This window comes from Phyllostomus hastatus, unplaced genomic scaffold (assembly GCF_019186645.2).
Source record: "Phyllostomus hastatus isolate PE091 unplaced genomic scaffold, TTU_PhHast_1.1 phas_contig_283, whole genome shotgun sequence".
NCBI lineage: Eukaryota > Metazoa > Chordata > Mammalia > Chiroptera > Phyllostomidae > Phyllostomus > Phyllostomus hastatus.
This window is the reverse complement of record NW_025333833.1, coordinates 6,055,221-6,081,076: the sequence shown is the minus strand read 5'-3', so window position 1 is coordinate 6,081,076 and position 25,856 is coordinate 6,055,221. Positions and strand designations below refer to the sequence as shown.

The 25,856-nt window shown below is 47.3% G+C and overlaps 1 protein-coding gene across 9 annotated transcripts in view; it reads right to left on the bottom strand.

Annotated features, from left to right (window-relative positions):
• The window catches only part of RABGAP1L (RAB GTPase activating protein 1 like), a 453,918-nt gene that overhangs the window by 46,203 nt on the left and 381,859 nt on the right, over positions 1 to 25,856 (bottom strand). Inside the window, exons 1-2 of one of the 9 annotated variants that reach the window (XM_045838846.1) lie at positions 23,056 to 23,199; positions 21,245 to 21,456 (exon numbers count right to left, since the gene is read on the bottom strand). The exons of 6 other annotated variants lie outside the window; for them this stretch is intronic. In XM_045838846.1, coding sequence (XP_045694802.1) covers positions 21,245 to 21,355 — 111 coding nt within the window. In that variant the 5' untranslated portion in view covers positions 21,356 to 21,456; positions 23,056 to 23,199. Of the gene's footprint in view, positions 1 to 21,244; positions 21,576 to 23,055; positions 23,200 to 25,856 lie in introns of those variants that run through there. 2 more of the 9 variants (XM_045838845.1, XM_045838848.1) reach the window with 2 other exon arrangements.

The window sequence follows — 25,856 nt, the reverse complement described above, 5'->3', positions numbered from 1 at the left end:
CACATAATCAACCCCTTCACTGTCAAGACGAGGAAACCGAGACCACGCCACAGCTGCCTGATGACTGGCAGATCTAGGACGTGCACTTACGTCTCCTTGCCTCCAGTCCCGGGTGCTTTCAAAACCACAATTGTTTCACAGTACAGTTCTGTGTTATAAAGGCTCTTACTGTCTCTATTATTCAAACTGCAGCATTCAGGATATTCTACCAGCTCTCTGTCCAAGGCCAAACATAATTGTATTTCTGGACGCAGACAATGTACCCTACTGCCCTTGGCAGTACCGTGACAGGTACTCAATATGTGTTCTTTAAAGTGAAGAATTGCTAAAATAAGGCAGCTAAAAACACTATAAATAGTGCAGCTTGGATCATCAGTGCTTGTGCCTGAAACAGGGAAACATTTTCAGGTTTGAAATAAGATTTTTAATAAAATCTTTTCATAAAACTATAATTACTCTCCCTACCGCCAAGTATTAAATTGTGGAAATCTCACTACAGGCGATCTTTACCATCCCGAACACCACCCCCAGTGTAACTGCTCGATGCTCGCCTTCTTACTGACGTACACGTAACTGTAACTATGTTCATGAATATAACTGTACGTAATGTGAGTGAAACTGGAGGGATCGTCTGAGAGTCGCCTGTGAATACGCATTCTCTCCTTGCTTTTTAGTAACACACTGTTAGCTGGGTCCATGGCCTTCAGCTGAAGACCATGCTTCCAAGCCCTCCTGCACGGAGGCAGGGCCAGGCAGGAGCCCAGGCCAATGAAAAGGGTAGAACTGTTAGGCAAAACTCCCTCCTGAGGAAGAGGCGCGCTCTCCCCTTCCCACTTGCACCCCTCCGTCCAGTGGAGCGTGGACCGAGGAGATGCGCTGGTCAGTTACTGGACCACGCAGAGGAGGGCACCATCCCCGAGGATGGCTCACCAGGAAGAAAGGAAGAGGCTGGGTTCCTGAGCTCCACGGAGCCACCACAGTTACCAGTGCCGGGGTCTGGGGGTGGGATGGGGACCGACTGCAAATGAGGACGAGGGAACTTTTGGGTGACATGAACATCCTAACCGTGGACGGCCGGGGGTGATGGATGCACTACTCTACACTAATCCTCGCTGGGTTCCAACCCGGCTGATGGCTCCCCATCTGAAGATGGCCTTCCCCAGCCTGCCCCACAGCACAGGGAGGCCACACGGCTGGCTGTGGACGGAAGCGAAGGCGGCGGGCGCTGTTGTGCACCAGGCCCTTACAGGGGTGAGGGTTTGTCCCCCCTCCTGTCTCCTCCGGACAGCGATCCGGCCACAGCCCTCACAGCTCCTCGAACCCACACGTGGAAGCCGTCTGTGAGAACCGCGGAGCTGTCCTGCCAGCCTGTGACCTCTCAACCCTGAACTGTATGGGAGGATTTGAAGATAATACAATTAATTATGTTCGAGAAAATGAAGAATAGAGTTCACTGCTCAACATTTGTTGACTGCAAAGTATCTTAGGCAGCAGCTATCTTTGTGAACCATTTGCAGACCAGCAAGAAGAATGTTCTTATCTAATTACAGAAAAATTTATGCAACAACTTCTGTTAGTTTTCAATATTTAAGATCTGTTGTAGATAAATATACTGGGAAATCTATCCTGGACATTGAAGTTTATATATTGAAAGAACGTTCCAGAAATGTTATCGAAACCGTGTAACTTTTAGGTATCAGGACTACTTATTTTCTGAAACAATGAACTGCCACATTACTTTTTTTCATGCCATTCTACCACTTTAATGCCAGAGGTGGTAAGTTTAATTTTCCTTTTCCTTTTCTTATTTATTTTCTTACATTATTTCCCTTTTTCTTTTTCTTACATTATTCCAATTAAACGTCAAGACAGGCAAATGGCACAGAAGCCTTCCACGGACGGCTCCTCCACGGAAGGAAGCCAGGTGTTCCCTCACCTGTCCCCTGCCTGAAAGGGAACAGTGGCAGGTGGTCCGCCAGAAGAGAGGGGAGAGTAGGAGGGCAGGCCCCTTACTCCCCTACAGAAGCTACAGGGTTAAGCCTTGTCAACTTTCCACAAAGTAAGGGTTTTGGTAAACATCTCTCTCTTATCAGGAAGATTTTATCGCAAAACAGAGGTATGCCGTTCTTCAGGCAAGACAAGAGAAACTGGGGTCCTGAGGCGCAGCCCGCAGGACAGCTCTGCTGTGGCGGGAAGGCCTGTTTCAGCGCTGCTGCCTCCGAGGCCACGGTGTGCGTGCAGGTCGGAACTCCGGGGCGGACTCCCGAAGTCCTCCCAGCTGCGTGGCGTCACCACGTGGCTCTTGCAGATAGGTATGAAGAGAGCGAACTATGAATGGTACCACCTATGTCACATATAACAGAGACATAAACTTTCCCACAGTGCTAGACAATCATTAAACTTTGGATAATTGTGCTGCTTGATGACTTTACCAGATGACAGTGGAAATAACAGCATTCAAGTTGATGCCATTAAGATGGCATGTGTGTCAATTATTTTCACTATTTTCTAGTTAAAGCCCACAGCCTATAAACATCTGGAATAAATTTTATTATAAAATGGATCCTTTTCTGAAACCCTAGAAGGGACCAGAATTCACAGCTCATTTCAACGAACTGCCGAGCCTCACCTCCTAGACTGATACACACCACACTTCCCGCATGGAATAAACTTATCTGATTGGACACAGGGCGCACCGTGCCAGACAGACTGTTTCTGCTCTATCCCCCGCATTTGTTTATGCCTTGCTTTTAAGTCATACGGCATTTCTAGACGTGAGCGTGCTTTTTCTGAGAGTAATGAAACTTACTGAGATCAAAGAGCAAGGACTTGGCTTTTTTTTTTATATCCTTTGTAATATGGCATGCTACACCTTTGCCACTTGATAAATGCACAGTGCCAGCCTATGCAAGGACAGAACAAGTGTCCAGCCCTTTGGAGTTCGTTTTCCCGAGCCACGGATGTGAGCTGCTCCGTCCATCTTCTCCCGCCGGGGAGCTAAGCTGGCAGTAAATGTGTGAGCTAAGCTGCAGAGGCTGCTGGCAGGACCAGGCAGTGGAATCTACGAAACAAGCCCTGGTCGTCTGTCCCACGCAGACAGGGAGCACGGGGCCGTGTCCCCTGACACCTGCCAGCCACAGACAACGCCACTGAGCATGCCTGTGTGCTTCTTGTTTCATATAAATGATGCGTCTGCAAAGGCCTAAGTAACTCAATGCATACTCCCCAACTCCATGCATACTTCAAGTTTTCAAAGGTAAAAAGCAACTGTTATCTATTTGCTCACTCAACCTATAAAGCAAAGGCAGGGCCAAGGAGCTACTGGGACAGCAATGCCAGAAACATGGCAATGAGAGGTCATTTCCAACCTGAGCAGGGCTTTGGGTTCTACTTGGAGGCTCGTCAGCACATCACAGAAGCCCCAGGGAGAAAGCGGTATCTGGAATCAAAGCAGCCCAGGTGCGAGGAACAGTGTAGAAAATCACTGTCTCCGGACTCCGCTCCAGCACCGTCCTCTCCCTCCACGGCGAGCACGGCCCGATGTCTGGGCGTTTGGGGATCCTGCGCTGCTCGGTCACGCGTCTCTATGTCTGGCAGCTTAGGAGAATCACGGGAGAAGCAAGGGAGCTTTGGTTTTTATAATAAATGATGATTCGATTGTATAATAGGAGTATCTGAATGGGCTATATTCAACATCTTAAATCTAGTACGACAATGTCATTACCAAGCAAATAATGTGCTCACAAAATTTACTGCCAGTCTTATAAGCACATTCTCACGTTCTATCAGCATTAGTTAAAAAACCCAAAATATCCTCTATACGGGACCCCTTTTCACAGAAGGATAAAGCTTAGCAAAAGTAACAAAACTATTCAAATCATGTAAATTTAAACTCAATTTAGCTATTATATTATTCTGCATGTATCCAACCAAACAGTTCACGCTCAAATAAAAAATTTGCTTGCAAGGGTATTTTATGGTGTTTTTACATCAAGTACCAATACCTCTGACACAGCAACGAAGGTGGGCTTCATCAAGGTTAAAAGTTTTTGTGCAAAGGGCATCATCAAGAAAGTCAAAAGAGCTCCCCTGACTGGTGTGGCTCAATGAGCTGGGTGTTGTATTGCAAGGTGAAAGGTTGCTGGTTCGATTTCCAGTTGGGGCACATGCCTGGGTCATGGATTTGGTCCCTGGTTGGGGCATGTACAAGAGGCAACTGATAAATGTTTTTCTCACGCGTCGATATTCTCTCCACCTCTTTCTCCCTCCCTTCCCCTCTCTCTAAAAGTAATAAAGTCTTTTTTAAAAAGTCAAAACAACCTACAGAATGGGAGAAAATATTTGCAAGTCACATATCTGTTGAGGGATACTCATATATCTGATGAAGGTTTAACATTCAGAAAATAGAAAGAACTCTTACAACTCAACAAGAGACACAACACAATTTTAAAAATTGGACAAAGACTTGAACAGACATTTCTCCAAGGAAAATAAACAAATGGCTAATAAGCACATGAAAAGATGCTCAACATAATTAGTCATTAAGGAAATGCAAATCAGAGACCACTTCACAATCACTAGGATGGCTAGAATAAAACAAAACAAAACAGCAACATCATGCAACAACAGGGTAAAATACGCACTAATATTTCTCAACTGGATATGGAACTTTAAATCAAGATTTCTCCCCAGTTCAAGTAAACCTTCAGTCAACCAAACAGCCCCACATTCGACACTTCACTTCTGACCACATCCTATCACCGAGCTTTCCAATGAGGATGCTGTAGAATTGACCCAGACGGCTTAGATTTTTGGCACCACAAATCTTTCATAATGACGCACTTTCAATTACTCCTTATCATCAACATCTTCATAGTTGCCTCTAAAGCCGACTCTATGGTAACTGTCCCCGAAATGACAGTGTACATCCAGATGCCACCATTCTCAAGACCACAGACACTCCGCTCATATCCTTTTAGAAATCATCCCGCCCAAAGGTCTCCTTGTGGAAATGTTGGTCCATTTCTTACCCACCTACACCCGGTGCTGCATGACCTTGTACGGTAGCATCACCGATCATGTGCTCGGAATGCTGTCCCCCACGCCCTACGGAACACTGTCCCCTCCCAAGTGCACTGTCGTACATCTCCAAGGCTGTCTTTGAAGACTCAGAAATGCAGAATTTCTGGAAGTTCTGTGCCACAGAAAAGTGCTTATCTGATGTTAAAGGGAGTTTCTCAGTATATATGCAGGCACAAATTCCATTCATTCATCCGAGCTCCTGCGTTTCACTGGAGGCGCATTTCTTCAGTCCAGGGTTTTAAAGGGACAACGCCGAGGAGGGAGCAATGTGGAGTTCTGTGTGTCTGGGAGCCGAACCGAGAGTACAGGCAGACCCCTGAAAACTGTACTAACCCTCATCGTACCTGGTGTGTGCCCGGGAATTCTGGGCGTTTCCCAAACTCTCCACCTCCAATGGAGGATTTAATTTGGAGGATGCATACAACGGAAAAAAACTCGTTGCTGGAGCCAGAGGTTGGAACTTGGTATTAGAGCCCCAGCTTTGTCCCCAGCTCCCTGACTTGCAGACCTTTAGCTCCCACACGTTAGACAGCCTTAGGGCCACTGAGAATCGAACTGCGATGGGAGCCTGGCACTCTGAGACGAAGAGGGCGCCGCCGGTGAAACAAGCCCTGGCTCCCTCTTCCCACTGCCCTCCAGGAGGTGTTTCTCCCCCTTCTCGCTGTCCTGGAGGCAGGTTCGGGTTTCCCGTCTTCTTCTAGCCCTAGCGCAGCACCTGACATACACCGGGTGCTCGATTTTTATACAACGGAGTGGAAGTTAAGTTTTACAAAAGTCTCGTTCACCACAGGGCTTCGGTCCTTGTTTCACGGCCCCAAACTTTCCCCTGCGAGCTTCGCTGGCGCCCAGCACGGAACCGTGACTGCCCCGCACGCCCCGTGCTGTGGAGCCTGCCGGCCTGTCTGTTCTAGCGTCTTCACCAGCACCTGGTGATTTTGCTTGGTGGGAGCAGATCGATACTCTTAAAAGTTCCAATTCCTCTTCATTTTGTGCAGTCGTGCAGAACCTCCCCAGCCCTTTCCATCGAGCCCCACTGAAGCACAGCAGCTGTTCAATCCACGCGTTGCTTCGGTAAAGATTCCCCCGTCACATCCCCAAGTGGCTACGCGCTGCTCCACCGCATGGAGGAACTTACTGGAAACTGACAGGTGTTCAAAGCACTTCACTAACTTTCTGGTGCGAAGTTCTCATCGTTGGTTTTGTTTTTCCCGACACTGAGTTTAAATCTATGTCTTTAGCAGCCTCTACCCATTAACCACGACCCCGCCCTCTATCCCGGCCCCACACGACAGCCCCTCGGGAACCCGAAGCCCACCGCCAGCCCTCCAGCACGCTCTCCCCCAGCGGCGCCGCTGCCCTTGTGACAGGATCTCAGGTGAGTTCCACAGGCCTGAACCCCCCACCACGCGAGGTGCCCAGTGTCTTGGTATCACCGTGCCCAGGATTACCACCTTCTTCTCATGCACTGTTGACATTTGAAAACTGTCTACAATACATCTGTATTCCCTTAATGGTGATAAAGCGACTAAAAGAACACCAGATCACAGCAGTCATTCCAGTGCTTTCTCTAAAATACTAAAATGTGCTTCATGATGAAGTTTATATTCCAATCTGAAAGGAAAAAGAAAACGGAGCAGAGTCAGAGCAGAGGAGTTGCAAAGTGCTGCGTTAGTTCTTTCTAGACACGGCAGCCTTCGGGGCTCTTCGAGTCACACGGAGACCTTCGATCTGAAAGGGCTCGCCCAAGTCTCCCTCTAAAAATGAGAGAGTTCAGAACTAGAAAGGTCAAGTGAACTGCCAAGTTTAAGTCATTAACCCGATGTGTTTGACAGGGCCATAAAATCAATGTCTTCTCTGCTTAAAACCCTTTAAACAGCTGTCCATCACCCCACGCGGAAAGTCTAATCCCCTTCGTGTGATTACTGGGGCCCTCCTGCCTTGGGTCCTGCTGTCCTCTCCGCCTCACCCCGTTCCCCAGTCTCCATTTACTTAAGTTCTTCTTTTGCTCACCTCAGAGACTTAAAATACACCAACTCCTCCTCCCTTCACCCGCACTGTCTCCGCCTGGCTCAGTTCCACCGTCTCCGGGCCTTCCCGGGCCCTGGCTTGGCTCCGTCAGCCCCGGATGTTCGTTCCCATGAGCCCGCGAGCCCTGGTTTCGGCATCGGGTCCCCATCGTGCCTGCAGGACCCGGACCCCCTTACCCCACACTCGTAACACTTTTCCGGTGATCACCGTGCGATATCCGTGTTGCCTGCCAGGCTGTGACACCTCTGAAGGTAGGAACCACACCCTCCTGTCTCTCCTCTGCGGTCTCAGCACAGACACATTCCTGGGCACAGAGTACACACTGAGTTTAACATACGAGACGGTGCATGAAGGCTCAGTATCTGCTCGAAGGCTGCCAACACGCTGTGCTGCACAGAGCCCTCTGGGTCTGCGTCTCCTCTGTTACCCCAGCCCTGGTATGCTTCACAAACACACTGTTCCCAGCGGAACTTTCTGGATCCTAACTCAGCCAACCAGTCCACCGCGTCCTCTACACATGTGAGAAGCACGCTACAAAAAGTGCCCTGCCCTTAAATACTTCAGCGTCTCTCCTTTATGGAACCGCCCAAAGATGACTTTGAACGTAAGCCACCTTTGATTCTTGTCTGGTCTTTTAAATCGTCGCCTTCTGGACTATTAAGGGTTTTTTCCATGACACCAATAAGCTCTCCTAGCTTTTCTCACAGACATACTTGAATAAGTGAATTTAAAAAATGCGATTTAAATCAGATGACAACAGATAACAGTAATGTTCTCGTTGGCTTAAGCCTTCTCTGCCGCCGGAAATTCAAAGCAGCCGGACTGGTCACCACGTGCGCGCTCCCTGCGGGAGTGCTCGCTGCAGGACACGCCCCCTTTCCGGGCGTGAGGCACAAAGGCGACCGTAGAACTGGGGGAACTCGGACGGGCGTGTCCGCATCGGCACCCCAACACCCGAGAGGGAGGGAGTGAGCATCCGTCGACACGAGCGCCAGTGCCTGCCGGAGCAGTCGTCCACCTCTGAGACCCGCGCCTCCGAAATTCAGGAAACCGGTTACAGGCTTTACGTTCGACCGACCGACCGCCTCCCCCAGAAGCCGCTGAAGTGTGAAGAGTTCGGGACTCTGAGCATCGGAGGGATCCTGGCCTTCGTAACTCGCGAGGGAGCACAAGGCACACAGTCGTGCATTTTGAAGAATCAGACGGAGAGTACTGCCCCAGAGCCCGGGGCCTGCGTCCGGACTCCGACTCGGTCCCTTTCCAGCAGCGAACCCTGAACCTGCTACTTACTCTGTGCTTCGACTTGGCCGTCTGTAAAATGAGCCTAAAATCTGTGCCTACTGCGCAGAGTTGTCGTGAAGGCTGAGTGAGTTTTTTAAAAAATAATGTGATAAGTTAAAAATGTAAAATAATATTCTTCTTTTTATTCTGCATCTATTTTCATACTATTAAGATGAAACCCAGGTTGTAACTCGGAAGGATTTGTGCACCTTGCCCTTTACGTTCCTTATTAGGTCACTGCTCTTGCATCTCAACGTGTGAGGACATTAATTCCTGTTCCTGCTCCAAAGCTAGTATCAAGTCAGCACCGAATCAAAAAAGGAAATGAATTCTTCCCCTGTGTAGGGGTACCAAACACACCAAAGGCAAGCACCTTGTGCTGTGATGTGGGAAGATTTCTAAAAGCTGAGGAAGACCCAGGACAGGGGCCACGGAGACACCTGCAGCAAGGTGGGTCAGGCCCGTCCCTGCAATGCTGTCGCCTGGGGCATCAGCCCGGCTCCGTGGGGCCCAGCTCTGGGGCGAGAAGCAGGCTGAATACTACAGGGCTGGTCTCAACAGGTCACAGGTGAGTGGGATTTTCCGGCATGAATTTGTAATGATTTATATAATGTCCAAATATGTTTGATATACAAAAACTACTACATAGATTAAAAATTGAGTAGGCTGAATGTCTTCATGGCACCCTGGGACTAGTAGTTTCGCTTGTATCACTTCCAATTTGTTTAGTCTTTAAATGGTTTCAATACTGTATTCTCACATCTGCGGAGACCACATACAACAGTTTCTGTCGTTCCTAATTTGCAGAAATTAATAACTTTCATTCAGTTACTCCATTTACTTACCTACCACTTTCGGTGGAACCGCTACCGTGCTTTGACCCGGTAAGAGTTGAGGAAGTCCTAGTTTCTGGACGTGTGTGTCAGCAGACGGCCTCCTCTCTCCCTGGGTCCAGGCTCGACAACCCTCCCGCACCAAGTGCAGTGCGCTGTCGACTCGCTTCCGTCAAGCATGACGAAGAGCGATCGCTTCCTGACATAACAGAGTAGAGTCCTTCCTAGGAGAAGGATGAACTTGGGGGGCCAGCCCACTCATCCACGCCACTCCTTAGTGAGATACAGCACGTGCAGGTCCGCCCAGCCTTCTCTCTCGGCCTCCCCGAGAAGGCCGGTCACCAAAGGACTTGGGTTCTTGTGTAACGGTCCTGAGTGCCAAGTGACACCTTGCTTTTAAATCTTCTCGGAAGAGTTCAAGCTGATGACGAATTAGACTACACATTTACAGATGACACTAATGCTTTAAATGGAAGGTATATTTCCTGTCTCTTTAATAAGAAGAAAGCTGTTCAGCCAACACCCAAGAGAGAAAGCAATTTGCATCTTTCAGGCAGAAGCAATAAAAACGATCATTTTGCACGAAAGAATAGGATTAGCCTCAGTGCCACTGTTGGGCTGGAGGGCACTGCAGAGCTTCTGGGCTTCTAGCGAAAGGTCGTGTTTTAATTGTTAAGAGGAATTTTTGCTGATTCCAGTATTTGCCACATGGTGGGTGGTTTTACCACCACCTTGGGTATACTGAATCCTAACCATCACATTACTGTCACAATCCATCAGCTTGGACCGTGTTCACAGGTGGCTCAGTAAGTGCACTCGGGACCTTTAACGCACCTGTGGAACGGTAGGACACGTGGCCCAAACGCAGCATTAGTGACCTGGCGGCATTTTCCAAACCCTACCCCCAACAAACAGCCTGTGACGGGTCTGCCACAAACTACTAAAAAACACAGCCCTACAGATGAAAGAGTGGGTGGTTCATCGGTTCCTAAACACCAGGACTATTCCCCAAGGGGACCTCCGAGCAGGCGCAGTGGAGCGCAGCCTTCCGAGACTCAGCACCGCGGACACTGCGCGGGGCCCGCTGGGGGCCGCTGGGCGCCGCTTCCCGACTGGAGCGCGCCCGCCAGCCAAGCGCCATGAAGAGGGGGAGCGGCGCGTGTAACTGGGGTCCAGCTGGGTGGGCCGCAGGAAGGCCTTCGCAAAAATAACACGGTTACGCCATCAAAGGTACCGTGTGCTCAAGAGAAGGCCTTCACCGTACAGCCTGCTATTAACAATGACGCCGTGTGCTGCCACGGACGCAGGACTACGGACCAGTTTTCTTCTCTTGTTTCCCTGGGAGAAGTTACAAAAGTCCCTCCACAAGGGGTGTCTTTGGAAATCACTTCGTATTTTCTAAACTAATACATGTTGTTTATTGTTTCAAGGACAACGGGAGTTAATTGGATAGAATTTGAGTGGCAAAATTATGAGTAATTTATTTCTGTATTTTAGTTTTTATTTACATGTATTTTCCAAATCTTGAATCATCATTATTTTAGTCATTAACGAGGAAAAACCCTTTCAAGCCGCACGATCTTTAGAAAACAGGTGCGTCTGGCAAGTTTCACTTGAACTAAACGGATACAAACAGCTGCTGCCTGTCATCTGTGTGCATCAACTTTACTCCGCCCTCCCCTGCTCAACACCTCCATCTGCAGAGTTCACGGCATCGGTCCCTCAGCGTCACACACCAACCCTGTCCCGGCCGGCCTCTCCCCTTCAACTCCCAGACCTGCGACCGCTCTCACGCCTGTGTTTCTGCAGGTGCTGTTCCTCTGATCTGGACCAACTTCTCCCTCCACCTGACCACCTGAGTAATTCTTTTTTTTTTTTTTTAAATGAGAAATCTGTTCAAAGCTTCCACCTTTAAATGGGCACGGACATACATTGCTAGTGGGTAAAATGATACACCCAGCAATAACACTCCAAGGAATTTAAGCTACAGGCACACTCCCACACACTTTTGAACTGATGACACGCAAAAGATTATTCGAGGCACCGCTATCAGTGACAGCAAAATATTGGAAAGCACCCCACATACCCACGTATCGGGAGACAGTCAAACTCGTGACAGAAACCCACGCCGGGGCAAACCACCCAGCTGTCGAACGAACAAGAGGCCTGGAGGCCCTGACACAGAGAATGTCCAACAGACACCGTGAGGTGAGAGAAACATAAAAGTCCAGCGAAAAGAGAGGGGAAGAGTATGTGCAGACCCACGTGCATTTGCATAAAATACTTCTGGAGGCCACCTCTGCAACACTCGTCACTTCACTGGGACGACGGGGGTGGGCGGGAAACTCTGTTGGGTACCGTGCTGTATTTGCCGACACTTGGAAACCCTGTGAGTGAATGAACTACTTATTCAAAAGTTGAAACTGAAAAAGTTTAAAAATCAGAATGTTAAAAAGAAGTGTCCACATCTGTACGAAAATGTCTCCATTTGCCACGTTCTCCTCCATCATTCCTCTATTCATTCACTTAAGTGAACGGGCCAATGGGGGAAGGGGCCAAAGGCACCAACCTGCAGTTGCGAAATGACCGAGTCCTGGGGATGAGACGCACACCGTGGCGACCAGAGCACGTGATGCTCCAGTGCGCGTCTGAAAGTTGCGGAGGGCGCGAATCTTAAAAGTCCTCATCACAAAGGAGAAAATGTGCAGCTGTGCGGTGAGGGACGCTACTGGACGGACTGTGATCACTTCGTAACACATACAAATATCAAACTATGTTGTAAACCTGACACTGTTACCTGTCAATTATATCTCCATTTTAAAATCACTTTTCTCTATTTTGATAACTATTTCAATGTAATTGGTTTCCTTCGTAATCTTGTGTGTTTTATTTTATGCATTTAAAACAGCTTTCCGACCATGGAACCATGGACTTGACCAACCGCCGAAGCAGTCCACAACCCCAAAGCTGTCCGCCTCCCTGGGGGGCCCGCCTCCCAGACACGGCCCAGCTTTTCTCGGGAGAAAAGACGTGTCTGGCTGCACTTACCTGTGGGACAGGTGAATTCTGATTCACTTGCAAGTTTCAAGTAGAACTTAAAAGGGTACCAGAGTGTTCGGCAAGTCTGAATTCCCAATCGGGTTTTATCACATTGTCACTGGGTACAGCGGCGCCCCCAACCCTTACCCGCAGTTTCACTTTCTGTGCTTTCAGTTACCCACAGCCAACTGCAGCCCAAAAACACGAAGTGGAGAATTCCAAACGGAATGCATCCGTCTTAAAGTGCACGCCATTCTGAGGAGCGGGAGGAGACTGCTCACTGTCCGAGCCTACCCTCCCGGGACGGGGCTCACCCCGTCCCGCATGTCCTGTCCGGGCTGTCTGCACAGGGCAATGAGGCATTCTGAGAGAGAGACCACATTCGCTTAACTTTCATTACATTACATTGCTGTAGTTATCCTACTTTGTTACTAGTTATTATTGTTCATCTCTTACTGCACCTAACTTATAAACTGACCTGTATCACAGGAATGTATGTATAGTATCTGTAGGGTTTGGGACCATCAGTGGTTTCAGGCAGCCACTGGGGGCCTTAGAACAAATCCCCCCCAAATGAGGGCAGGGCTACTGTATAATGCCATTTTCTGGTGACAAATCTGTGGACACACAGGTCTTGTGACTATAAACTATAAATGCTGTCGAAAAACACAGGTTTATGTATTTTAGACAGCTAACCTAACCACAGCGATCACGTAATGGGTCAATTATTATACATGGGGTAGACGACTGCTCAGCAAATATCCCCGCCCCCCCCCGCCTCTATGGCGGAGTCCATTTCCCTGCCCCGCTGTGTATGATGTGACCTGCTGCCCAAGCGGGCACGCATAAAGTCTGAGTGTGCTGGCGCTGAGCCTTGGCCCTTCAGAGGCATCAATGTCCCACTGACCACATCTGGGAACTCCCGAGCCCCGCCATGAGAAGAACACTCTCCAGACGGCCTGCTGGCTGCAGAAGAAAGGGAGGCGTGGAGCAGATCGAACCAAATACGGGTCTGGGCACTAAGGAAGCTCAGCTATGCGCTGCCGAGACCAGCCAAGACCAGCCAAACCCTAGCACGCAAAGACTCATACGGCAACAGGTTAATGTTTGTTGCTGTGTGCCACCGAGATTTATGACTGTTAACTGTGCAACAATATCAGAAGAAGAAAGAATGAAAAAAAAAAACCAGTCTTTGAAAACCTGGCCTGATTAAAGGACACTCTTCATTCCCTTTATAAAGAAATCTGGTACTCCTGGCATGCTGAATTCTTGTGGTTCCTAGGCTGTTCCCACAACTGAGTTCATGCTTAAAAAAGAGTTAATTATACTGGTTCCCAAACATTCTATGTTCATAATAAAATAAATGTGAAAAGAAGCTGAATTGGTATTTCTATAAAAACTCAGTTAAGCGATTTGAAAAGACCTGACAAAGATGAGTAAATACAAAAGTCACTGTCACATTAAATGGTGGCAATGCTACCATAAAAGATGTAAAAGCCATTATAAAAAAATCTCTACAAAGTTTGCATTGTATTTCTCCATAAGTTTATTAATTTGTTACCCCTCTTAAGGAAACTGAAACTAGAAAGCATGGTGTATTTCAGAATTCCTATTCAGAGAGAGGGCATTCATTGTTATCAATTCCTAACAAAATTGATAATAAACAGAAATTTATGTTTTTAGTTAAAATACATGTTTACGTTAGTTAGGATGCAGGTATTGCAATGATCAGAGCTCTAGTGTTACTGTTGCTGTGAGTCTTGTCTACCAGCCAGCTTGTGGCCCCCGTACTGAGTTCGAGCACTACAATCTGATTTCATCCTGAGCTCGAGCACGGTGGTGAGTTCTTGATGCAACACTGGCTTCTCTGGCAACTTAATCACCATTTTAGATTTCTGTCAACCGAGTCTAAACTCTGATTCATTAGCCTTTTAAAATACAAGGACGTCGGGTGAGGAATACAACCCGAGCTCTGTCTGCGGACTCACACGGCCCTCGTCATGGTCTGGCCGCCAACTCTCCAGCCTCGCTTCTTCCACTGTCGGCGCCTGACTCCTGTTCCAGCCACACGGGCCCGCTGTTCTGCTAACACATCAAGTTCTCAATCAGAGAATAAGATTTTTTAACCATGGTGAATAAGCTATGGTTTTATCTTTTTAATTTTATTTATTTATTCTTAGACAGAAGGAAAGGGAGGGAGAAAGAGAGGGATAGAAACATTAATGTGTGGTTGCCTCTCACGTGAGCTGGCGATTCCCCTGACTGGGAATCGAACCAGTGACCCTTTGGTTCACAGGCCAGCACTCAATCCACTGAACCACATCAGCTAAGGCCAAGCTATAATTTTATACAACAGAAAAAGAAAATGTTAACATAGTCTATGTTTCATGTCCACTGTTCCTATAACACCTTTCATAAAAAGATATTTTGAATTAACTTTCAAATTAACCCCACCCCCGGAATCAAGTATAGAAAGATTATTGTCATAGAAGTGGGTTTAATAATTCATATTTATTAACAAAACAACTTAAATAATTTCTGAATAGTGAGTTATTATCAGTGAATTTATTTATAAAGTCTTGCTCAAAGTTAATATTTTAAAATCTTGCAAAGAATCAGTTTAGAATAGTATCAACTAATATACATACATATCCCTCTTATTATATACTAGGTATTCTTAAGTGCTTTAAGTGTATTAATGATTAATTCTCACAAGCCTACAGAGTGCCTCTATCAAATAGGAATCTGATTTTACAGATGAGAAAAATGAAGCTCAGAAAGGTCAAGTCACCTGCCCAAAGTCAGGGAGCTAGTTCAAGGCGAGGTGGGCTTTGACCCAGACAGTCTGGCTCCGGAGTCTGTGCTCATCACAGGCTCCAGCCGGCCCTGTGCCACCTCACCTCACACGTGTGGCCAGACTCCAGGGGGTCCGAGCTGTGATTCAGAGGCAGCAAGCTAACTCTGCACAGGACGGAACCGGAACTGATGCTGCGTGTCACCCGAGTTCTGCCGTGGGAGTGAAGAAGCAGAGAACGTGTTGAAGGGAAGATCAATAACAAAGATGCAGAGGGAAGTTACTTGGATGGCAAGAGACCTGTTGAACGGTGGCCAGCATCAGCCAGCGCTGCGGCCCAGCTGAATTCCTGCCCTTGCGTTTAAAGGGACACGTCCTAGTGCCCACGCCGTAAGGCGCCTTTCTTGTTTGAGACAGCTCAGGGTTTCAGTGCTGAAACCATAAGCACCTTAACGGAGGCCAGAACTGACGACCCAGGTGAGGGGAGGTTCGGATCCTTGTGCGAGAACTGAAACTGATCAAATGCTGTCAAAATACGCACATACTAAATAACGAGAATAAAAACTGTTCAGATGATAACATTTTTAAAATATGGATACTTTTTGGTTTTATAATGTTTTCATCTAATCAATATGTGAAATGTATATCCAGTGAAGAAACAACTGTACTGATTTCACTGTGTTCCCCATCTCTGGCACATGGAATTGCTTTTAATTTTTTTTAAATTTGGCATGCTAGATGAAACCTGTGTGCCAGCCCGGTGAGGGGGAAGAAGTTCCAGAACGCTCCCCCTCTCCCATTTACGGAGCAGAGAGACTGCAGCTCCCTGAAAGGGCTCCTGCCTTCTCTGGCCCTGGCTGCTGCTCTGGTGCCTGCCAGTCACGAACGTAAACCCAGCGCCAGTGCTGTCTAGGCGGGCTCGTCTGGGTCAACAGCTTTTGCACAGGGACAGTGCTCTAACCTCTGAGCACCAAGGGTCTTACAGGGATGTTGACGAAACATTTCTAGCCGTGGAACACGGTCAAGTCAGAATGGCCATCTTTTCTCCACCACACGCTTGGCATCCGGCCTGCCCATCCAAGTCGACACGAGAACACTCTCCCCGGTTTTACACGGTGGGAAGCTCAGTGATTTTCAGCTTCTCTCCATCATTGACACTCCTCACGTGGACCCGTGGTTGCTTCTTCCTAAGTAATGCTACTGCTGTTTTTAGCCACCGAAAGGACTAACCAGCGAGGTAGACTAACACTCACACTGCCTTAGTCAAGGGCCGACATCTAGACACTTGTCAACTCTTCTCACAAGAACACGGTCCTTGTTCTTCTGCCCCGGCTTCTTCCCCCATCCCAAGGACGCCTTATCTATTCGGCCCACTCCTTCCTCTAGGCTTTGACCAAACAGTGTGACTAGAGAGCCCTTCCCTTGTTAGAAGGGGGGACAATTAGTAAGCACTTTCTCCCTGCCAAACATTGTACAAGTGGCCAACCGAACCCTTACAGAAATCCAGCGAGGTAGCACGACGCCCCTCAGTTTTCCGAGGGGGAAAGTGAGCCTCAGAGGAATTAGTAATTTACCAGTAAGTCGAGGAGGTAAAACTTGAACTAGGACTGTGTGACCTTCAGCTCCCCAGAGTTAACTTCTCAGCTTTGCACAGGCTGCCCCCCTGCTCGGAAAGGCCTGACTGCTTTCTGCTGGCGGCGCAGCACCCGGCCAGCCTCCAAAGCCTAGCTTTCAGGCTAAAACTCCAGTACAGACGCCAGGAAAGAGGCTCCTCGCACTTCCTGTCGGTCCCACTGTGGCGGCCAGGGTTGAGTCGGTGGGGGCGGGGGGGAGCGAAAATGAAACACCCCAAACCTAACTCACAAGCTGCCGTCATCACCTCTCGTCATCACTTCTCGAAGACGTCTTCCACCTCGTCAACCGGTGGGGACCACTCCCCACTTCGTTCCGCCCTGTGATCGCAAATGTCGCCCCCCCAAGTACTTATGTTGCTTCTTTTTCTCGACTGTGAGGTCTTTGAAGGAAAGGATTCCATGTATACGCAGCTTTGTAACAACCCCAAACTGCCTGTAACGTTACATTCAGCCTTTACTACCATACATCAGAAGGCAATGTTCCCTTCCTAACCACTTTAGAGATTAAAAAGTTGAAATAATTCAGAAAATAAATTAACATTTAATCTGAAATATTCAAGCTCAACCAAGGACACATTGGTTATAGGGCTGGCTCGCTGTTCAAACATTAAATCACACATTTTGAATTTAAACACACACTCAGAGCTTCCTCTGGAACGCACGGCATACATAATAAAGGTAACAGGTGTGATCTCTCCCTTTATTTATACCGGTCAGGTACAACAATAACTGGAAAAGTGGAGGTGACAGAGGGGAGTGCTGGCCTCTCCACGCAGAGACCCGACAGAAGGGAAACTTCAGGACTCCCTCCCTGAGCTGCTGTCACCCCAGTGCCAGAGGCTGGGCAGCATCTGGAGATCCCTGCAGTGCCGGGGGTGGGGGCGCAGCAGGGGAGGGGGGGACGGTCAGGGGGGAGGGGGAGGGGAGGCCACAATTTCTTTATTTCAAAACGCAAGCCAGTGAATTTCGGCCAGTGAACCACCAAAGAGAGAGAAGCCGTCTGCTGGATTTAAGGGGAGACGGGAAGACTGTGACCAGTGAGGCCCCTTTCTCCGCGCTCCTGGGGTCACTCTCACCGCACCGGAGCTTCCCCTGACACGCCGACTTCTTCCTGCTGGAACCAGAAGTTCTGAAGTTCTGCTAGTGGTGAGTCTAGTCTAGCTTTCCTTAGTAAAATACAATACGGGTTTGGGCAATTTCTTATTTTGTACGTGTGTGTGTGTGTGTGTGGATGATCTGGAAGACGAGATAAACTCGGCCTGGCTTCCCTGCTCTGTTCCTTACCTGTGGGCTGTCTGAAGGGGCTGTGAGGTCAGTGAGACAGCAGCAGTTTGTTCCGGGTGTGGGGGGAGACTTTTCCGAAATCAACTTAGTGGCTCATAACTGGCCTTTAAACAATTAAATACAGCAGAAGAGAACCCGAACACTTCAATATAGCAACAGTGAGTAGTGTTCAGTCAAAGTTTCTTTCAGCCTTGTGTATATGATGGCTGGAAATGTGGTTTTTACTGAGTCTCCATCCAAAATGTCAGAGAGCCATAGGGCTGCTTAACAACAAGAACAGATTCAGTTCCCACGCCCAAACCACTGCACCTAATGGGATTTTACCCACTTGAGGAACCAAGATACCGATACTATGAAATGAAGTCCAAATGCAGAAAGATGTGTAATTACTCCGGTACTAAGAAAACTTCTCAGTGCCCTTTGTGATGGTCAGCCTGGCCCAGAGGATTCGGTGTGTCGGCAAGAGTGGGATCTGCTTCACGGTGCCGTGATGTATCAGGCCGAGAAGCAATTTATTTTACGCTGTAGAAAATCTGAATATTTATCTCTTTCACACAATTTAGAGGATTCATCTCAGACAAAGAAAAAAAAATTCAACATGAAGTCGAAGGCAAATGATAAACGTGTTATCCCAGCACAATTTTGGGAAAACTTTTCCAGATGAACCAAAACCCAGCATCACCTCCAAAAGGCTGTGCCCAACCAACTCGTTCAAATTTCAAATCCAATAAGGAAAACTAAATCTCCAGGAAGTTGTGTCATTGAACTCAGCACCCCGGCATCTAGAGTATTTAAAAGTTTGAGAAAGAAATGTCTGCAGGAAGCCGTATAACTAAATTCAGCCCCCTGCCCCGGCTGGTGGGGCTCAGGTGGCTGAGCACCTGACAGCAAAGGGACAGGGTGCTGGTTTCCATCCCTGGTCAGCGCACTTGCCTGGGGGGGCGGGGAGGGGCAGCCGATGCAGGTCTCTCACACATGGATGTTTCTCTGCCTCTCTTTTTCCCGACCCTCCCCTCTCTCTAAAATAACTAAATAAAATCTTTAAAAGATAAAAATTCACATGGTGAATTTTTGGCTGGTGTGGCTGGCTGGTGTGGTTCAGTGGAATGAGCACCAGACGGAGAACCAAAGGGTTGCCGGTTCAACTCCCAGTCGGGGCCCATGCCTGGGTTGCAGGCCAGGTCCCCAGTTTGGGGTGCTTGAGAGGCAACCACATACTGGTGTTTCTCTTCCTCTCTTTCTCCCTCCCTGCCCCTCTAAAAATAAAGAAATAAGATCTTTAAAAATAATAATAATAAAAGATAAAAATTCAACACAGTAATATCTAGACTATTTAAAAGCTTGATATCCAGAGGAATATTTTATCATACTTCTGAGGCTTTCCACAGTAGTCACCGGATTTAATGTCAAATGAGCTCCAGGGTTTGGAGTAGGAGTCCCCTTTGGGGGACCTTAAGTTGCTATCTGTCAATACACAGAATACTCCCGTCACCTACACAGGGAAGAGTGTTTCCTGATAAACGCAGTAACATTAATTCATCCGGTCTCCGGCAGGCATGCAGGCACGCACACGACGCAAGGTCCTCGGCTCACCGAGCCCGCAGGCTTCCTATAACCTGGTCCCTTTCCACTTCTGCAGCCTACTCCGCCCACACCGCGGTGCTGCCTTACCTCTCCCTGTTCTCACACCGTCTCCCCTTTGACCTGGAAACTGCAGGTGCAGCTCAGACTCCACAAGAGGACCTTGACAAGCACATTAGAACAACATGAAATAGAATTCTGAATTCTTTGGATACATGTTCATGGTGGAATATTGTAAAACCAATGGCTACAATGAAGGTTAAAGATGGTCCACAACCGTGGACCACCCTGCCCTGACTTGGTATTTCTACTGTGGTTAACCGAGCGTTAGTAATGATCTCCACATACTGCATATTATTATAAAGTAGATTATGCATATTAAATAGGAAAAGAATAAAAAATAGGCTAGATGTTTCCATGTCAATGAACACTTACAGAAGTATGTCATGGTTCTGAATTTGTTTTGCTTTCGCTATTATTTTTGGCCAGCTGAGTCTTTTAAACTGCATCTACAACACAGCTACAAAAGCAAAGAGTACAGGGAATCCCGAGAAACTCATCCCTCAGTTTCAACAATTATCAGCACATAGTCACCTGGTTTCATCCACATTTTAACATAATCATGATAAATGCACCCCCCAAAATCAAATATTCTCTTAATATCACTAAATACCTAATTAGCTGCCAAAATGTCCCCAATTATCTTACAGATGTTTGTTACAGTGTTGAAATCAGCATCTAAACAAGGTCAGTAACTGCATCTGGCTGATGGAACCCTCAAGTCTTTTTAAATCAATCTCTGAGTTTCTCTCTTTTTGCAAAATTGCAATTTACTGTTTGAAGAAATTGCCATACTATATTTTTAAGGTTCCTATGCCTTTAAAGAGAGAATGAGGATTTCAGATCCGCAAGATAACTGTTGTGTTATACCACACTCCATTCTGTTGCTTGTGAAGAGTACTACTAAAAAAAATGAGTAAGGGGTCACTACAACAATAATTAGGAAAGTTTGTTTAAAAGGTATGGATCACTGATATCTTAAACTCAACAGACATTATAAGAATGACAGACAGAGAAGAAACAACCAGTGTTTGCAAGAACTTCACTTTTCTATTCTGCCAGGATATACACATGAAGACCCTTGGAGAATGCCCCCTCACTCCAAAAAAAGTTACAAATATTAAGTCCAAACTAAGGTTAAATTAGAAGTTATTTTCATAATAGTTCTTAGTAACACTGTAAAGACTCTGACAGTTATTTGATTTATAGGTAGTTCAATTCTCAGCGTCAATGTCGCGGCCCACTGCTGAAAACGTCCCCCGTCAGAAGGACTGCATTATTCGTGTGCAAAGGCAGGGAGCCCCAGTAGCCGCATGCACACAGAAGACAATCACGTGGGGCGAAGTGAAGGTTGGCACTGCAGGAGCCCCAGTGACCTCCCTACAGATGAAAGCATTTTCCCCTGTCTTACCCCTAGGACACTTGAAATGTCCTACTAAGGTCTACCAGCGTCTCGTTCCCTAAGAAACCACTGAAAACCTGTAGCCCTGGCTGCGGCCTGTAACACAAAGGCAAGAGCACTCCTTCATTTCGGTCCCCAGGCAGCTGTGCCTCAACTGCCGCAGGAATGTAAGGATCACGTCAGGAGAGGAGAAACAGCCCCGGAGTGTGGGCGAGGCACCACCTACCATAGACCGGGGCTTGCTGATGGCCACCAGGCTAGTGAGGAGGTCTTCGTCGTGCAGCTGGCTGAACACATGGGCATCGTAGGCTACCATAATGGAGATTTCTTCCATCATCTTGCCAGCTGGCCTTTCCACAGCGGCAGCTGCCGCCCAGCTCCAGACCAGGCCGTCCAGGGAAAATCCTACTGCAGCTCAGTGCCAGCGCACACACCCACCTGAGTTCGAGGGGGTGGAGTGTCAGGGAGCTGGACAGAGTAAGAGAGGGGGAAGAGCGGCTGCCGCCACAGGCTTGTCTAGCAACTCACCCAGCAGAAAACCAAGGGAGTTCGCTTATCTGTGGAGGAAGTATATACACTGTAAACACTTTCTGCATTCTTAACGCAGAAGCTGGAAAATTCACCTTTTGAACATTTTCTTTGAACCTCAAAAAAGAGAAACCAAGAAAAGTTTTCTAACTGAAAATATCCCATAGGAAAAAATTTTTTTAATGGATTTATGTTATGCTTTTGGTAATTAGAATTTTTTAAAGTTTATCTTCTTCAGCATTCTTTATGTCAAGATTCTTCCTCTTGAAGGAGAAGTAGATTTTCTTACTGCTTATTTTTTCACATTTACAGGCCTTACTGTTTCAGAATTTCTAGTATTCTTGGTGCAGTTAAAAATTTTCTCTTAAAGTATGAAAAAAGATCCTTTACCCTCTCTGAGTATTCTGTTAAAAAGTACCAAAACATAAAAATGACAGGGATGCAATGACAATTAATAATCATTTCCCCTTCTACCACAAGAAAAATAATCCCACAAATACTTTAAATAGAATTCTTGATTTGGAGAACCAGTCTTCTGTTGTTATTCAGAAAGCAACACAAGGTCTCATCTCTAAACTGACTGCTTTTCTCCCATAAAAAAACTCTCTTCATCTTGCACTTTTAACCTTAAGAGTTTTCTTGTAATTATCCAAATCAGCAGATAGCCGTGGTGCCAAGTACGGCTGGCAACCGTAAATGAGCCTCAGCGTGACCAGAGGAAAAATCTAGAAGCTGCCCAAGATTATCAGTACAAGGTTGCTTAAAACTGCCAGGAAATACAATGTATGCTAATCCCATGGAAAAAGCACTAAGTAAATAAAGGGGGGGGGGGGAACAAAGCTCCGCCAAAAGTTGTTGCCCCAATATTTTTAATTAAACTGTTATCTTCCCTGCTTTTTTATAGAATATGACACTGCAGTGCAATGAGAAATATTTTTGCTAGAATTAGAAATCAATTTGGCAAAATTTGTCTACAATGAAATAGATACTGGTAGCACCTTTTCGTTCTAATTACCAATAGCAGTGTTATGTAGAGTAAGTTTGTTTGCTTTCCAGAAAACAAAAATATCATTTATTTTCCCTTGTTTTCCTAAAGCACCTTCACCTAGAGGAACGCGATTGCTTACATAGTACGTTCTCCCATTTAAATGTGATTAGGAGAGTTCTGTGACTGCTATGGCATTCTAAATTAAACACACACCAATGAAAGGGGAGAAAAAAACTTATTGCTAGGAAACAGAAGCAAGTCTAATAGGCTTATTTAAACAGAAAATGCAATGCTTTAAATAAATCCCCAGGGTTAAAGCAGCCTCAAACTGCGTTTGACCCTTGTTGGAGTCGGTAAGCATTTCTACTGCATATTTTTTTTCCTACAATGCAGCTTTGTCTTTAAAGCATGATCCTCGTTAAAAACTTCTCCAGCACATTTATCTTAATGCTGACTAACCGCGTAGAAACGCAATGATAATCAGGGGACAAGGCATTCCAAGGCGCCCGGGCAGCTCATACCTTTTGAATTCTGGTCTGTCCTGTCGGAAGCACGTTAAAGGGCCCGGGGCGCCCCTTCACGCACTCGCGAGCACCAGCAGGTTTCAGCTTTATCTCGCAGTACCGTTTTCTTCCCTAGTTTTCTTTGCGACGGTGACTCAGTGCTTCCACACTGCTATCTGATTAAGGTGCACCGACGACAAAGACACCTGTTGTGGAAGGTAAAGAAACGACTTCCCACAATGCCCTACTCCCTGCTGGCAACCGCCCAGGGGCAAACAAGAATTATAACCGCACCTAAGCAGTTGTCGACGCATCCCAGGGAGCGCATTAGTGAAACAGCGGGTGATTTCCTTGCTTAAGAAAAACACTTACAATCCAAGGAAAAAAGGACCAGGAAAACAGAATCAAATGCTCCCGGTGCTGTGTATTAATCTCATAAGACATTGAAGGAATCAGGGCTGTGAGTGTACAAAACATTTTTTAAAAAACAATCAAAGCTTATAAAGATAGTTTTACAATTACACAAACAGGCAGAAGCTAGCAACTACAAATAATTCAGTCATTTTAGGTAAATTATTAGATATTTTTAAGAAGTGTCTGATTACCTTTAAAAGATTGTTGTAATTAGCCACACTGACTAGATTAAGAGCATTTTGTTCCTAAACCCAAGAGGCCCTCTACCCCAGCCACAGCACATACAGTTTCCAAAGCGAGGACTCCCTAAAAGTTTGATCTGCATCCTTCATTTGCTGCCACCCTTAAAACGTTCCTCCCTGCCCTGCTTTCAGACTCTGCAAAGGAGAAATTCAAATGCTTCTCCTCTCATGCAATGAAATGTATGCTGTGGTCCCCACAAAATGCATACCTTTTGAAAACTGATGATCTATTTGAAAAACTGTCTTTGAATCTTTGTACTGGCTTTTCCTCCTTTCCTAGAAAACACTTTCTCCAGTCCTAGAAAAAGCAGCTACAACCCCCTCCTGAACTTCGGTGGCCTTTGCACACAGACCTGTTTGCACACAGCCGGCCCTCCCCAGCGAGACACCCGTGCTGCCCCTCTGCCTCTCCCAGGAGGACTGAGACCCAGTGATCGCCCGGGGCTGTTCCTGCAGCCACCTACTTCGCACCAAGCCACTCCACTGAAAAGAGGTGTTGGGGCGGGGGGGTCACCTGAAATCCAGGGGCAGGGCCCACAACCCCACTCACTGCAAACAGTTACCAAGAGGGGCCTGTGTGTATTAAAGGGGCAGCAGGCAGCACTTGCCTCGGTGGCAACCAACAGGTGGTCCCCAGCTCAGGCGGGAGTGGCCCGCGGTGGGTCCCAGGGCGTTTCCTGGTGGACATGCAAATGGAGAGGGACAGAGCGGATGGGAGGTTCTCACGGGTGTTCAGAAAGAGTCAAGAGCAACGTGCGTCCCACTTCCCTCCACCAAATAGGCTTCTTGGGGGGTGTGAAGGTGGAAATGCCTATTTAATCTCTATCAGAATAAAAACAAGGGGTAACTACTACTCCCAGATGCTAAGAAGGTACCCCCACCACAGCCCGGAGATGCTACAATGTGTCTCAACAAATGCAGTCTACTTGGTACCCTCATCTGGATTTTCGAATAACAACTCTTTCCCTAATAAAAGAGGGCTCAGTGGCAGTTGTCACACTTTTTATTAGTCAGTCTTTACAGTCTTTCTATTTAGAGGCCAAACCAGCTACAAATAATTTTCAAAAGCTTCTGGGTCACATTAAGTTAAAATTGTAACACACAAACTCTCCAGTGATTTTTAAGCGCTGTTTTAAGACTTTTCACATAGAAAGAGTTTTACTCAGGTAGCTGATTTTGCTCCAAGAGGCGTACTGCTAGGGTTGTTTGGGCCAAACCGTCCCCGGCTGTACCGGATGAGCACTGCCTAAAAGACCACCCCTGGCCTTCAGAGAGGACTTACTCATCCTCAAGGGTCAAATGTGGAAGCAGCCAGAACAAGAAAACCCTGAATAGTATGTGAATATTTTTCTCTTTTTGTTCTCCCCAAATGCAGCACAGCAAAGCAGTTTTGAAGTAGTATTTTCTCACCCACCTGTCAAAGCAGCAAATACAGTACAAAACAATCATGCATCGTTAAAAAATCGCCTTGCCTCACAGCAGGGGCTGCAGAGGCCTCCTCCGTCCCACTTGTCGAACGTTCTCATCCACACAGCCACGGAGTCGGGGCAGCACGGGACGGAGGACACAGCCGCGGAGTCGGGGCAGCATGGGACGGAGGACAAAGCTACTGCGACAGAACATGGTCTGGAGGGCAGAACGGGCTCCTGTGCCCCCCAAGGGCAGGCAGAGCCCTGGGGAGACTCCGCTCCTGCCCGTCCAGGGACCCTTGTCTAACTGGGGCAGGGTGGTGAGAACCCGGGAAACTCTCTGGCGAGTGGAATGGGGAAGCTGAGACGGACAGTTGATTCGAACTGGCCTCAGCCAACACCCCGTCTCACCTGCCTCCCTCTCTCTCGCCTGACCACTCCCTTAGGCATTCTGCCCTCAGGACAATGAGGTTCTGATCAACATCAAATAATCTTGGGAACAAAGCCTCCGGTCTGTTGACCAAAGAGACAGTTTCCTCAAACCAGAGATAACACCTAGGCCTTGGGTGGGTTTCAGCTCTGGGCCCAGAAAAGCAGCACAGCCAGACCAAGCAATGTCAGAGCTGGCATGGGGACCAGAGGCAATGACCAGTGACCCCCAGTGCTGACCAATCAGTGGAGACCCTGACCCTGACCCTATATGCTCATTTTGGTGAATCAGCATATTAAAGACCACACCTGGAAAGCGGAGGAA